General features: G+C 38.0%; 2 protein-coding genes across 5 annotated transcripts in view; one reads left to right on the top strand and one right to left on the bottom strand.

The window, feature by feature from the left end:
• LOC101158620 (5-hydroxytryptamine receptor 4) overlaps positions 1-3,173 on the bottom strand; it is an 83,046-nt gene extending 79,873 nt beyond the window's left edge. For both annotated transcript variants that reach the window (XM_011481932.3, XM_020707796.2), the window contains exon 1: positions 3,020-3,173. The gene's annotated coding sequence lies outside the window, so the exon portion shown is untranslated. The remainder of the gene's footprint in view (positions 1-3,019) is intronic.
• Positions 3,174-4,171: 998 nt separating this feature from the next.
• The window catches only part of LOC101158370 (cytochrome P450 26B1), a 28,916-nt gene continuing 19,288 nt past the window's right edge, over positions 4,172-13,799 (top strand). Inside the window, exons 1-9 of one of the 3 annotated variants that reach the window (XM_020707794.2) lie at positions 4,175-4,429; positions 4,519-4,768; positions 6,228-6,305; positions 6,805-6,889; positions 7,603-7,638; positions 8,819-8,958; positions 9,121-9,244; positions 9,540-9,684; positions 9,762-9,872. In XM_020707794.2, coding sequence (XP_020563453.1) covers positions 4,579-4,768; positions 6,228-6,305; positions 6,805-6,889; positions 7,603-7,638; positions 8,819-8,958; positions 9,121-9,244; positions 9,540-9,684; positions 9,762-9,872 — 909 coding nt within the window. In that variant the 5' untranslated portion in view covers positions 4,175-4,429; positions 4,519-4,578. Of the gene's footprint in view, positions 4,769-6,227; positions 6,306-6,804; positions 6,890-7,602; positions 7,639-8,818; positions 8,959-9,120; positions 9,245-9,539; positions 9,685-9,761; positions 9,873-13,799 lie in introns of all 3 variants that reach the window. The other 2 variants (XM_020707795.2, XM_011481931.3) reach the window with 2 other exon arrangements.

Here is a 13,799-nt window from a genome sequence, read left to right as displayed (position 1 = left end):
GAAGGCTGCATATTACTCAAGATCCCTATCAGTTTCTCCACATGTCACTGCTAATTATCATTTGTAAGGCTACAACAATGTAAAACAAATAGACTAAAGGGCATTTTTGTAAATTTATCAGCAACTGAAACAAAGCTCAGAAAGTCCCAAAAAACAAATAACGGTTGGTTACAGGAAACATCCTAATCCAGATTATATTAGATTCTAGTAGACTGTCGATCTGTAACTAAGGAGCCCGTGTCCTGACATGGAAAAAATAATATATCTTGTTCCCATGAAATAATATTCCGTTCCCACGAAATACTATTTTGTTCCCTCGAAATAATTAATTTGTGCGAACGAAATAATAAATTTGTGCAAGCAAAATAATAATTCACGTCATAAGTCATTCATAAACACGGATATGCTCTCCGTCCTGGCGCAAAAGCCGCTTTCAGCGCTAACTTCCGTTTCTCTTTGACCCACATTCGTTCAAGAAAGGAAAAAGACAAACAAGAATGATCAATTATTATTTTCTCAATGAATATAATAAAAATATCATAAGATTTAGGATGCCCCTAAACTACAATATCCCATACCACAGCTGGCTGGCCGGTAGACGAGACAGTAATAAATTGATCATTCTTGTTTTTCTTTTTCCTTTCTTGAATGAATGTGGGTCACAGAGACACGGAAGTTACCGCTAAAAAGCGGCTTTTGCGGCAGGACGGAGAGCATATCCGTCTTTATGAATGACTTATGACGTGAATTATTATTTTGTTCGCACAAATTAATTATTTCATGGGAACGGAATACTAATTTGAGGGAACAAGATATTCATTTGTGGGAACAAGACATATTTTATTTTTTCCATGTCAGGACACGGGCTCCGTATGTAATTGTCCACCTTACAATCATAATTCTATGAAGTTAGTATAATCTTAATCTTTTTTTATAAAAATTGTTGAAACATAAAGGCAGATTACAGCATATCTGAGATTAAATAAAATCTGTTGGATCACACCAGACTCTTTTTAATCCCGACACCTAAACGTTTATATTATGATCTGTAGAAAGAAAATATATTAATTTAAGATCCAACTAGGGTTGTGCCGATGGACGATATCATCGTCCATCGTGATGGGTGACTGACATCCCGATGGAGAGACCACCATCGTGATGCCACGCCCCCGCCACGTTGCGCGTCGACACCAGAAGCCGCGGTTACATGTACAAAATATCTTGATGGGATCAATGGTCGGATTAGAATCCAACGGTGTACATGGGCCCAGAAAAATGTTTTCAGAATATAAAAACGTTCACTAAGGTCACAATTTCGGTCGGAATAAATCATTTGCACATGCGCAGTATTCGCACATGCGCAGTTTGAAAACCGGAAGGGGATACAACTTCCGCCGAGCGGCTTTTTTTCCAAACTTTATTGAATGTTACAATTCAATACAAAACGATAACAGCGCCGAGCGGCTATATACATTGACATGTCAGCTCGGTAAAATACGAGATGATCTTCTAAACGTGCTTTTAATAATGTTACGGTTATTATGAAACATCTGTTCGCTCATCATTTGAATTTTAATCCGTGTGGTCAGTGCTTTTTCTGAACGGAGCCAGGATTAGCAGTATGCTAACACGGGCTAACAACATTAGCTTTGGGTGGCGCTGCACGTAAACATGTAAGAATAACATCAGCATTTATTTAGTCGGGACACGACTGGAAACACAAATCCGCGTGATTGTTTGAATGTTTTCTAAGGACTGAGCGACATTTCTGCTTTGATGCTCAAACCGCTGTGTGTCTGCTGACGATCCGAGCTGTGCTCAGACACACGTTTAGACCCGGTTCTGAGTTCGGTAGGTAGTACCCCTAGAGCTTCGGGACGGATCGCAGTCTTAAATCTCCCACACATACCGCTCATGTACCCCCCCCCCCCCTTCCCATCAAACACAAAGCTGTAAATCCGCACTCCGCCGGTCCACTTCGCTAAGTGCGGGAGCGGACTACTTCTTTTCTATCTTGCTTGTTACTTTTTCTGTTAAAGTCACTTCCCTCAGTTTATACTGGATCATCGCGGATTAACCATTAGTTGGGAAATAAAATGAAAAAAGCAAAATAACGAATAGCAGTTATATAAGAACGAAAAATGTAAAAATACCCCCCCCCCCCCCCCCGCCCCCGACGATATCATCGTCCATCCCGATGGTTGACAGCAAACATCGTCAACGGCCAAATTAGGGGACATCGCCCAACCCTAGATCCAACAGTTAAAGAATGTTTTTTTTTCATCTTTATACTGCACCTTTATATCACCTGATCCATCCATCCATCCATCCATCCATCCATCCATCCATCCATTCCGCGTCTCTAAAGCAAAGATGCCCAGACTTTCTTCTCCACAGAAACTTTCTCCAGTTTTCATGCAGTATTCCTGTCCCACCACTTGTTTAGCCATCGATAGTGTCAGGCTGACACACCTCTAATGCAAATGTTGTAAGTCAGCTCATAAAGCAATTCACATTGCAGCACTGTAAATTCAACAAAACTTTGAGCCGGTATTTTCCAGCTGAGCTTCGTGTCTCCATCCTCTTCCCCTGAGCAAATTCTAATGTTAAAAACCCTGAAGAAAATAAAAACAACAGAAAATAATAATAAACCTGTATACCCGAACAATGATTGGATAATCCTCAGGAAGTGCTTTCACCTGGTGGCTTTTTAGCAGCAGTTTAAATGTGCTTATGAATGATTAATGATGCTGAAAGGCTATGTCACATAAAACAGCAACATTATACCGCAAGCGACCCAAATGACATGCCTTCATTTACAAGCGCACTAATAATTTACTGACAGATTCATGTCAGTCACTACTTTGTCAAGAATAAACACTCAAACTGCGTTTCTTTTCAATTAAACATAAAAAAATATGCCTGATCTCTTTGTTTTCCATTACTTGACAAACATGATGGTTATAACTATTCTGTGACAAACTTCTAAATAAACAACTAAACCTTCTCCGTCACTCACCTGTGTTAAGCTTTCAGCCTCCAATGCTCCAAACTGCACGACCCACGATGCACTAAAGTCCTTTAAGGTTCCTGTTAAAATCTAGAAAACACAGCAGCTGCCGCCTGACCGGCAGCTCTGAGTTGCGCGAGCTGCTAAACGCTGATACTGAGTGACAGGCGGACTTGGGCTGCACAGGAAAGGGAGGAACAACACGGGAGGATTGGTGCCCTCTGGTGGCCAAACACGTGTACTGAGAGAGCTGTTCAGTGCTGCTCTATGGTGTTTTAAAGGTGATAGATGCTGCCCTCTTGTGGCTTTGCTGTGCATAGCCATTGGTTATTGATGCTGCCCTCTGGTGGTGCAAATATAGTAATACAAGTTACAATGCTGTTCTCAACGGACAAAAGGTGTTAAATTTATAACGGACAAGGTAATTTATAAAAATAAAACTTTGAAAGAATATTTAATGTTTGGATAAAAATTCTTGGAAAAAGGTCGTGGGAAAAAAATCTGACTTTAATCTCACTGGGAAAAAAGTCAGAATTTTTAGAAAAAAAAGCCAGAACTTTGAGATCAAAGTCAGAATTTCTTATCGCCCTTTGTTTTTTTCTTTCTCCATGGCCCTAATCCTTTTCTATGAATGTTAAATAAAGAAAAACAATAAGGAAATAATCATCCTCTGGGATTGTTAAATAAAGAAAAAAAAAGAAATTACACAAATCAGTGGCAAATGTGCATTTTACGGTAAAATTGAAGGAGTTTAATTTGTGAACCAGAGCTATTTGGTGTTTAAACCATTCAAGTGTCACCAACTATCATGGATATATAACTTCATTTACCAAAAACAAAACAAACAAAACAACAACAAAAAAACATTAAAAATCCAACTGAATAATCCTGCAGGGCTAAAGCCAAACAATTGCAGTTGTATGATATATTAAATATATCCCCTGCATTTAAAAAAAAAAACAAAAAAACAATTGTAAGATAGAAACATTATTTTATATGCAGAATCATCATATGAAATGTTTTGTGCTTGGAAACTTAATTTCACTCGAAGCTTTTGTAAAGGAAATGTCACTTTAAAAATAAATTAATATACACAGAACTATATTTTTGGCATTACTTATTTGCCTGCATTCATGTTTTATTAATGCTATTTTTATTCCACGTAGTTCAAAAATATATTTAAAAATCTTCTGTAGAACAACCGACTGTTGTACAGATGGACGCTTCATTGGTGGAGTTGATGTGCTTTTGTTTTAGCAACAAAAGGAGTGTTAATTCAGAGAAGTCTCTATATGTGGTCCAGTTTACATCTTCCAAAATTACCACCGGCATTTGAACGCATCACTCCTGAAGTGGTTTACTTTAGGTTCTCTCGGAAAAAGCAGTGAGGACATAACCACCGCAGGAATTCCGTTCACGGTCCGGACAATAACTAGAAAACTACAAAAGAATCCCTCTGATCGAGTTTAAGTCGGTTTTTTGTTGTTCTTGTTTTCTTTATTTTTTAGAAACCGTTCGTTCCACGCAGGTTCAGAGGAAATTGGCTTTCTTTTTGGCATTGGAAGATAATGGCGAAGCTTCCCGGAAGCGCAGGTGTATCGCTGTTCGGCGACAAGTCTCTAGAGTTCTACCGGGACCCGGTGAGCTTCTGCCAGCAGAGGATCCACAAACACCGGGGCCGAGTGTTCCAGAGCCGCCTGCTGAACAGACCCACGGTGTTCGTCTGCTCCGTCAGGGGGATGAGAGAGCTGCTGGGTGGTAGGTCACCTGCGGGTCTGCTGCAGCTTTTCACAATAAAACCACCCAAACTCCCGACAAACACATGGATGTCTTTATCAGGATCGGGGGAGCCTGGCTGGACTCCAAAAATCACACCTCCCCTTGAGGAAGTTCAGCTTTCTTATGTTTCTTAGACAAACAAACAAATAAACGACAATAATAATAATAATCAAAAACTACCTGTGTCATCATGTTTCCCAGCTTTTTAGGTTATTAGTGGCTTCATGGCCATAAATATTAGACAAAAAGAACATTCTGCAATAATTATATAAAGTTTCAAAAAATTACAGGCTTGAAAAAAAAGTAATCTTTAGTAAGAAATGTCTTTTGATTATTTAGAAAATATCCAAATACACATTTGTTTTCAAGACCTATTTTTTGTGGATGTCATCCGCTTCAAAACTGCAGAAGAAATTCCTCAGAGCATATATATATATATATATATATATATATATATATATATATATATATATATATATATATATATATATATATATATATATGTGTGTCTGTAAAGAAGTCTCTCATGAGTTCAGTTTTTTTGTACATTATTGCCTTAAGATGTGAAATTTTTGTTTTTTATTTATTTTAATGTTTTAATGAGAAGTTAAGTTATAATACCTTTGATTTGTTAAATTATATTTGAACATTCAGGAATTAAACAGAAATCAGTCCATAAGAGTAGACACCTGACCACGTTTTTGGAAGAAAATAAAGACTCACATTTCAGCCCCAATTAAATACTACATCAAATTGATTGAACCTTTGTGTCCACTGACTGTAGCTGGTGGGCAGGATCTAAACCAGTTGAGGATGGTGAACTTTTACACAACCAACAATACAACATACAAAATATAACATTGATCTTTGGTGAGTGTGTAAATCCATAAGGAATATCAGAGGATCCATGAGAAGATCTATCTTTATGACAGCTTCTATCTTTTGTTTTTATGCTCTCCTAGGATTATCGTGTCTTTGGGCAACCCCAAAAGATTTGCGTGTGCTCAACCATGCCTCAGCGTCTTTAGCATCTGTCCGTAGTAATACTTTTCAGATATGATCTCATTGAGGTTTTTTGGTTTCCAGTCGGACTCAGAGTTGACTTCCAGTTCATTGATGATAGTTAGTACAGGCATTTTCGCTCCACTCATCTGTTAAAAGTACATTCACCTCAAACTCCTATTGCATTCAGATTTCTATACATTACAGGCAGAAATGTCTTTGCTAAAGCTTGATTTTCAGACAAGTTAACAAAATAAGATACAGTGTTGGCATCCTATCCCACTATGGATCTTTTCTTATATAATTTCTAACCTGTCTGTATCTAAACATGTTGTTTGGGGCAATGCGATTTCATTCCTTAGCTTTCTTATCCTCAGTCTGTTGTGGATGTATCACCTAGTTTTACCACTCATTACAGTCTTTTGTTTTTTCTCAGAAAAGAACCACATCTTTTTGAAGGATCCAACTGATTTGATGACCAACATGTATGGAGACACCATTGTTACCACCAACGGTGAACAAACCTACAGTACACTCTGATGTTATTCACCTTTTAGCAGAAACAACAAATCGAAACCAGGGGTGGGTAAACTACAGCCCGGGGGGCATACGTGGTCCGTTAAATGATTTCATCTGGGAAAAATGATATTGATAATCCTTATAAAGGTTTTATTTCCCCTGTAATTCTGGTGTCCACCCAGAAATGGTCTTCTCTAGACCTTTGCCTAGATGTAGACAGTTATTCAGCATTCATGTGGTGTTGGAAGATTAGTTGTTTTTCTGATCGTTCCAACCGCACATGAGCGCAACATTTCTCTCGTTTTTTTTTTTGTTTTCCATGAGGGACATCAATCCATCGGTGCAATTGGCTCCAAAATGAATAGAAATGTTCAGTTTTGAAATATACACAACAACTTTTAATCAGTTCAAGCGTGTTTTCATGCAGATTCCATGTTTGCCCACCCCTGATCTAACGTTACCCTGCAAAGCATCACTTGTTTTTTGTGTTCCAGGTGAGGAGGCCTGCCTCCTCCGTCTGTCTCTCACCAGCTTGTTCAGAGAAACATCTCTGGAGTCTACACGGGAATACGTCTCCAGGTGGTAAAAGTTGATTTTTATTTTATTTATTTTTCTCAAAATAATCAGTTACTGTGTGTTACTCACACTCAGAGGCAATGACTCTATCCAGGGTGCCAAAGGAAACATTCACAGGGGGCTTTACGTTTCAGTTTATCACCTGTGTAAAAAACAAATTTCCCATAAATACAAAAGCTCTTATTGTAGTCATTCTAAGCTTGCAACTTTAAATACGGTTTTAAATGTTGAGGAGCAACAAAAAAGATAAATACCAGAGGAAAATTGGATCCCTCATGATGGAGGACATGTATAAAGAAAATCAAGCTTTAAATTGCATTGCTGAGCATTCCTTCCATATCATTGTGAATCAGAAGCAGATGAAAAAATGCTGCTTGAAAAAGATTGTCTAAAATTGGCTCCCTGCTCCTCTCTGTTCTGATGCGTCCACTTGTAGACAAACAGTTCCGTGTATGTCTTTGTTTTCTTCGTCTGAGCTGGAATCTGGGTCTCATTTGGCTCTGCCGCTAATGTTAGGTTAAAAAGGCCATTGTAATGTACTAAAATCAACATACATGTGAAGATTCATGAATAAAAGTCGTGATAATTTGTCATCTCCCTGCAGAATCCCTCAGTATTTCATGCTGTTTTACATTTAATTATTTTTTTTAAGTTTTTTTTTGCCCATTTCTCCATGAATTTTCCCAGAAGTCATTCCCTGCGTGTTTTCTCTGCAGTGTGTGTGAGCGCTGTCTGAAGGACCTCTCCCTGAGGTAACGGTGGGAGCCACTCACAGCATCTACTCTCCATCCTGTTAGCATGTACACAGCAGCACTGCACAGCCATCTCTGCAGGTTCTTTGTGATTAGAAGTTAGCAATCATCAGAAATCTACATAAATCTATGATTTTTGTTAGCAAAGAGCATCTCTAGCTCTCAAGCATGCCAATAAGTTTATGTCTGCATACTTTTAGTGGTTAAAGTTTAAGGAGAGTGAATCGATTCTAACTTTGGAACCACTTTAGAAGAGTTATGTTATATTGGAGGAAAACATGTCCTCCTTAATTCCATCTTAAATATAGAATACAAGATGTTTTCCCTTGTTATAAGTGAATCAGCCAACGGTACTAGAAAAATTTGTCCTGGTGACATTTCTTTAAGTATGTTTGGATGTCCTATACTTTGAGACAAAAAGAAATCTTGAAAGGACCTATTTAGGTATATAACCCTGGTAATTGGAAGTATTTTGTCTTAAAAGAAGCAGATTGCTCAAAAAACGTTTATTTTAAAGAAGGCCGGCATGTTTGTACATGTTTTAACCTAATAATAACCTATTTTAAGCACTATGACTATATCTCTATACCTACATCTAGTTAAATATGATTAGAATAGCATTTTATTAGATACATTTGTCTTAAAATTAAAACTATGTTTTAACCATAACCCGCCAGTAGCTGGGATAGGCTCCAGCAACCCCTTGATCCCAAAAATGATTAAGCAGGATCAGAAAATGCGTGAATGTTTAGTCCTGCTGTTTTTTAAAAATCTTTTTAATGTGTTATGAGTCAAAGAAAACTCTCTAGTTTCCCTAAATGAAGCAAGTCCTGAAACAAGACCACCCACAGACCATTCACAAATCAAACTTCTGTCTTAAAACTAGTCTTTACATCTGACTGAAAAGCTACGTGTACATTAGGTTTGCCTTATATCAAGTGCACTAAGATATTTCAACTAGAAAGTAGACAAAAATACTTTGTGTTTTTGCATCGTAACATCCTAAAATATTGCAGTTGTTGAAAAAGTTTAAAATTGTTTTCTAACTGTGTTACATTTCACACAAAGGTCTTTGTGTGTGTGTGTGTGTGTGCGTGTGTGTGTGTGGGTGTGTGTGTGTGTGGGGGTGTGTGTGTGTGTGTGTGTGTGTGTGTGTGTGCGTGTGTGTGTGTGTGTGTAGAGGTCAATCAGAGTGTGTGTACTCAGTTTTTAAGCGTCTGGGGACCGAGTTGGTCTTAGGCCTTTTTCTGAACATACGAGCAGAAGAACAGCCGGATCTTTTCCAGGAAATCATGCAGCTTTGCACCCAGCACTGGCATGGTAGGACCACACAGATCTCACCTACACACACAAGGTTATAAAGCTGTCGCAGAAGACGGACTTTCATTAGAACTGTCGTCGTGTTTTTTGCTTAAATGTTTCTCAGAAATTTGTTGCAAAAGCGCTTACTTCTTCTTTCTGGTTGCTTCACTGTCCCCACAGGTCTGATCTCTGCTCCGGTGAACCTGAAAGTTCCTCTGTGGTCGTCAGGTTTCTCCACAGCTCTGGAAGCCAGAGACAGACTGATGGACATCATCAAAGACAAGTTGGAGAATGACACAGAGGGGTGAGCCTGCCAATGAAGCCATGTTTTACTACTGTTTTTGCTATAAAAAAGTACTACATAGGTGGTAAATGAACATCTCATCTCATTCTATTCTTATTTGTCTGTCCACATTTAGCTCACATTTATTCTTAATATTAAATAAAATGTATTTAAAGAGTTTTATTATCCATAAAACTTTCTCCATTTTGGCCCCAAATCAGATGCTAGTTGAGGCTTCCACTGGCTCTTTGCTGTTGCATCCATACGTATGTGTTTTTGAGATCTGATGTCCACCACTGTGTTATTGTGTCTGCAGTTTTCCTGTCACTCTCTCCTCTTTGCCGCTGCCTGATTCCAGTGCTGCAGCCCAACACCTCCTGCTGTTTATCTCAGCCCTCATTCCCAAAGCTCTGGCCTCCCTGCTCACCTCTTTCACTCTAGTCCTCAGTGCAGACGAGCAGGTAAACTGACAGGGTCTTGTTGGCAAGTTATAAATGCATGAACTATAAAAACAGGTCAGACTCCAACCCTATTCCAGGTGGAGAGTCGTCGCCGCGCCGTAGAAGACTCTGACTTCCTGCACACCGTCCTGCTGGAGGTGCAGAGACTGTGGCCGCCATTCATTGGAGGACGAAGAATAGCTGATCAGGTATCACAGTGCAGCTGGACAAAGTTTAACTCACAAAGTAGGAGTTAGGGCTGAACGATATGAGGAAAACTCGCGATATGCGATATTTAAGATTAATATTGCGATAACGGTATAATTTGCGGTATACAAACAAATAACAAAATAAACAAAAACATCATTCCCATTTCATTGCAACAGTTTAAAAATTACACTCCAAACGACCCTCGTTTACATAGGAGACAAACATCTAACATAATAGGCCTCCATCCAATTGGTCAACAAGGTGAAGGCGTCCATCCGAGGGATTTATATGATTCGTTAAATGCTTCAGGCTGCCTTAAGGTTGTATTAACACATTTAAGGTTTACGATTTATTGCGATTTTCACTGTCTTTTGCGATATGCATATTGCAGAGCTGGATATTGCGATAACGATAAATTTGCGGTATATTGTGCGGGCCTAGTAGGAGTGAACAACTTGAATGAATGTTATGGTGGATACGGGCTGTCTGCAAGGGAAAACTGGGCAGATGTGTACGGGACATGCAAGTGGCCCACACGAGATTTTAACGTTGTAAACCATTCGGTGTCTACGATGAGGAAATTAAACGATCAGAGTGTAGTTTGTGTTCATCTTACATGCATGCAGCCTTTGCATGTGGTCAGCGATGAGGCAGTACCCACAGCTCACTCACAACTGGAATTACAGTTTTTCTCAGTCGCTTTAGTACAATTCTCAGATCAGAATTGACGTTTGCAAATACGTGTGTGCATTTCTCAAAACAATTTGTAGAAACAGCAAAACACTATGGATTTCTTGCAAAAGCCAGTAACTTCCAATCTTTAGTTCATCTCTCAAAACTAAGTCTTTATGTCATTGAACATGTCAGTGCCATCAGAATGTCAAGTCCTTGTGTCATTGTCTACGAACAAGACAGTCAAATTACTTAGTCATGTTGTCAATATAACTGTGTTAGAGGGAGGTTCTGATGTAAACTATGGCTAAAGTTTTGATGACAATTATTGTAAAATGTAAGTTACACCTTTTTTGTGTGATTGCAAGAGACTGGACAAGATTCACATTTACACTTTTATTGTTCATATTGTAATTTGTTGACAGACCATGTCGTACCAACATAGAAAAAACCCACTGCAAACAGTAACACAAAGGGGAAAAAAAGATAAGACAATATTCTGTACAGGCAGTGCAGTAGGAATTGGTGAGGTCTTCCTACACCTCTTGTCGTTCCTGTATGTTAGGCCACAAATTCTCATCCACATCACAGCGAATATCCTCTCTTGCAATGCAGCGAAATATGTTTGTCACATTATGACAACTTGGTCAACCATTTTGCAGTTAATGACCAATACGATGAACTAATGACTAGGTGTTTGGAGGAGTAAGACTGTAAGAATTGTACATAATCATTTGCAAGGATGTACCAAAGCAATTGCAACTTGTTCAAAGAAGTGAGAAACTGCTTATATGATGTGCACAAGTGACATCATGATGTGAAGATTGAACAAATAGTTTTGGGAATTTCATTCTGATCTGAGAATTGTACTAAAGCGACTGAGAAAGACTGGCCACCGAACGAAAGCATCACCTAAGTCATAAGTGCATGTAATTTTCATTATCCTTTCAAAAACTTCACAATACATACTGCAAAAAAAGGCCCCTTGGAAAAGGGACAACAATTCTTACCCCATCGGCAAATTTTCTTTAAATAGACATTTTTTCTCAAAATAAGATTATTTTGCTATTGAAAAACTTTCCTGATAAGATTATTTTCCTTGCAAAACAAAAAATAAGATGTTTTTTCTTGAAACAAAGGTCTTTTACTTTTTGAGGATCCAGTTTTTGCAGTACACGTACCTCACACGTCACAATGGGACATTTCATTCTCATGACTTCGCTTAAGGTGGCCGCACGAGCCTCAAGGGAACTGCAAGAAACACCTGCGGGTGTCACATAACCCTGATTTTGTAAAGATGTCATCCCTGTCTGACTGACGGCCAAACTAATTGATTACAAGTGACGAATAGGAGTTGTGTTTAAGTTTAAAGCATTTAACACTTACAACTATAATAAGGTTTACATTTAAGACTCTAAGTAGAAAAACATCCTAGGAAATAATATTAAATATATATATTTTTAAATCTTATGTATGATAAGATTTATTGTTATTATTATTATTATTATATAAGATTTATTATGTATATATTTATAATAATAAATAAGATAAATGTATGTGGACTCTTCCTTCCACTAGATGGTGACAGATGACTTTACAGAATGAAGTCCCAGTTTTTGTTGTTGTCATTTATTGTTAAATAAACAAAAACAAAAAGGATTATTCAGTGAAGTAGAAGCTCAAATTATACTGGGATAGTCTATACGTATTTAAATATGCATGTAATTACAATAATTCAGGTTCAGAAAAATCAAACAGGAGTTGTTTGCTGTTACCCACAGAATTTGCCTTTTTGTTTGTCTTTTTCATGCTATTGGTTCTTGATTTTGCTGATGTTTAGTTTCAGAAAAAGGTGACAGCTGTGTGTTTGCTCCACACTGACGGACAGAGCCATGTTTGGGTTGACTTACTGCACGCTCTGAGGATGGGCGGGTCAGCCTCTTCCTGGCAGCTACCTTTGATCATTATGACCCTGTCCAGTGGGCTTATGCAACAGCCTGATGGAGGCATCGATCCCTTTATGAGATTGATCATATCCGTCCTCCGGAAGGAAGCAGGCAGGGGGAACTCTCGGCTGGTGCTGGTGGCACTGCGAGCTGCAAAGTAAACACCATTATTGTTGGACCTGTGGCATTTTTTTGTGTGTTTTTTTTCTTATAGGAGGGCATTTTATAACTTTAAAATGAAAGCAGATTAACACAATAGGAAAGTGTGAGATACATTTACTCTTAAAAATACTCAAAACTCATGATTAAGCATTTGATCAAAGCTAAAATGTGTTTATTGAATACATTTGCACACATTTACACATGTATCATACTTTAGCATGTTTTGCCAAAGCAATAATAGTCCTGTAACTGAGTGATGAGGATGACAAAAACAATCATTTCTGTTCTAGCAATTACAATAAATCTTCATAAAGTAAAACAAAACAAAAAATCTCCTGTTTGCACAAAGCCTTGTATTTTATTCTTTCAGAAATATTTATTGTTAAAACAAAAAAAATATATATTTAGGTTTTTCCGTTAAACCCTAATCTGCATTTACAGCTATTAAAAAATGTAAAACGATAAAAAATTGTTTTAGTACCAACATAAACAAAAATCTACTTTTCCTCTGGCAATAGGTGAATTATTGTCTGATTACTAACTCGGGTAATAAGCCTGTCCAAAGAGGAATGTTTTCAGTCTAACTTTGAATGTAGAAACTGTGTTGGCCTCTCTTACATGAGCTGGGAGCTTTTTCCATAAAACAGGGGCTTGGTGGCTAAACGCTCTACCTCCAACTGTACTTTTATTAACTCTAGGAACCACAAGCAGTCCTGCATTTAGTGAGCAAGGTGTTCTGTTTGGTTGATATAGGATGGGGCCATACCATGTAAGGCCTTATAGGCTAACAGGAGGATTTTGAACTCAATTATAGAATCAACTGGGAGCCAGTGAAGTATAGCTAACACAGGAGTGATGTTTTCTCTTCTGCTAATTCCTGCTAACAGTCTAAACAAGCTGAAGACTTTTTAAAGAACTTTTAGAGCACGCTGCTACCAAAGAGTTACAGTAATCCAGCCTAGAAGTAACAAACACATGGATGAGTTTTTCAGCATCACTTTTCGATAATACATTCTTGATCTTAGCTATGTTGCAGGTGAAAAACACACAACTAAAATGATGGTAAAGTGCATTACAGTTAAAAGAATAAACTAAATTTATGGAATAATCTCAACAAAGAATCCATAAAATAACCCATTCATTTTT

This window comes from Oryzias latipes, chromosome 12 (genome assembly GCF_002234675.1).
Source record: "Oryzias latipes chromosome 12, ASM223467v1".
Taxonomy (NCBI): domain Eukaryota; kingdom Metazoa; phylum Chordata; class Actinopteri; order Beloniformes; family Adrianichthyidae; genus Oryzias; species Oryzias latipes.
The sequence above is the reverse complement of the archived record's forward strand: the minus strand, read 5'-3'. Positions and strand labels throughout refer to the sequence as shown.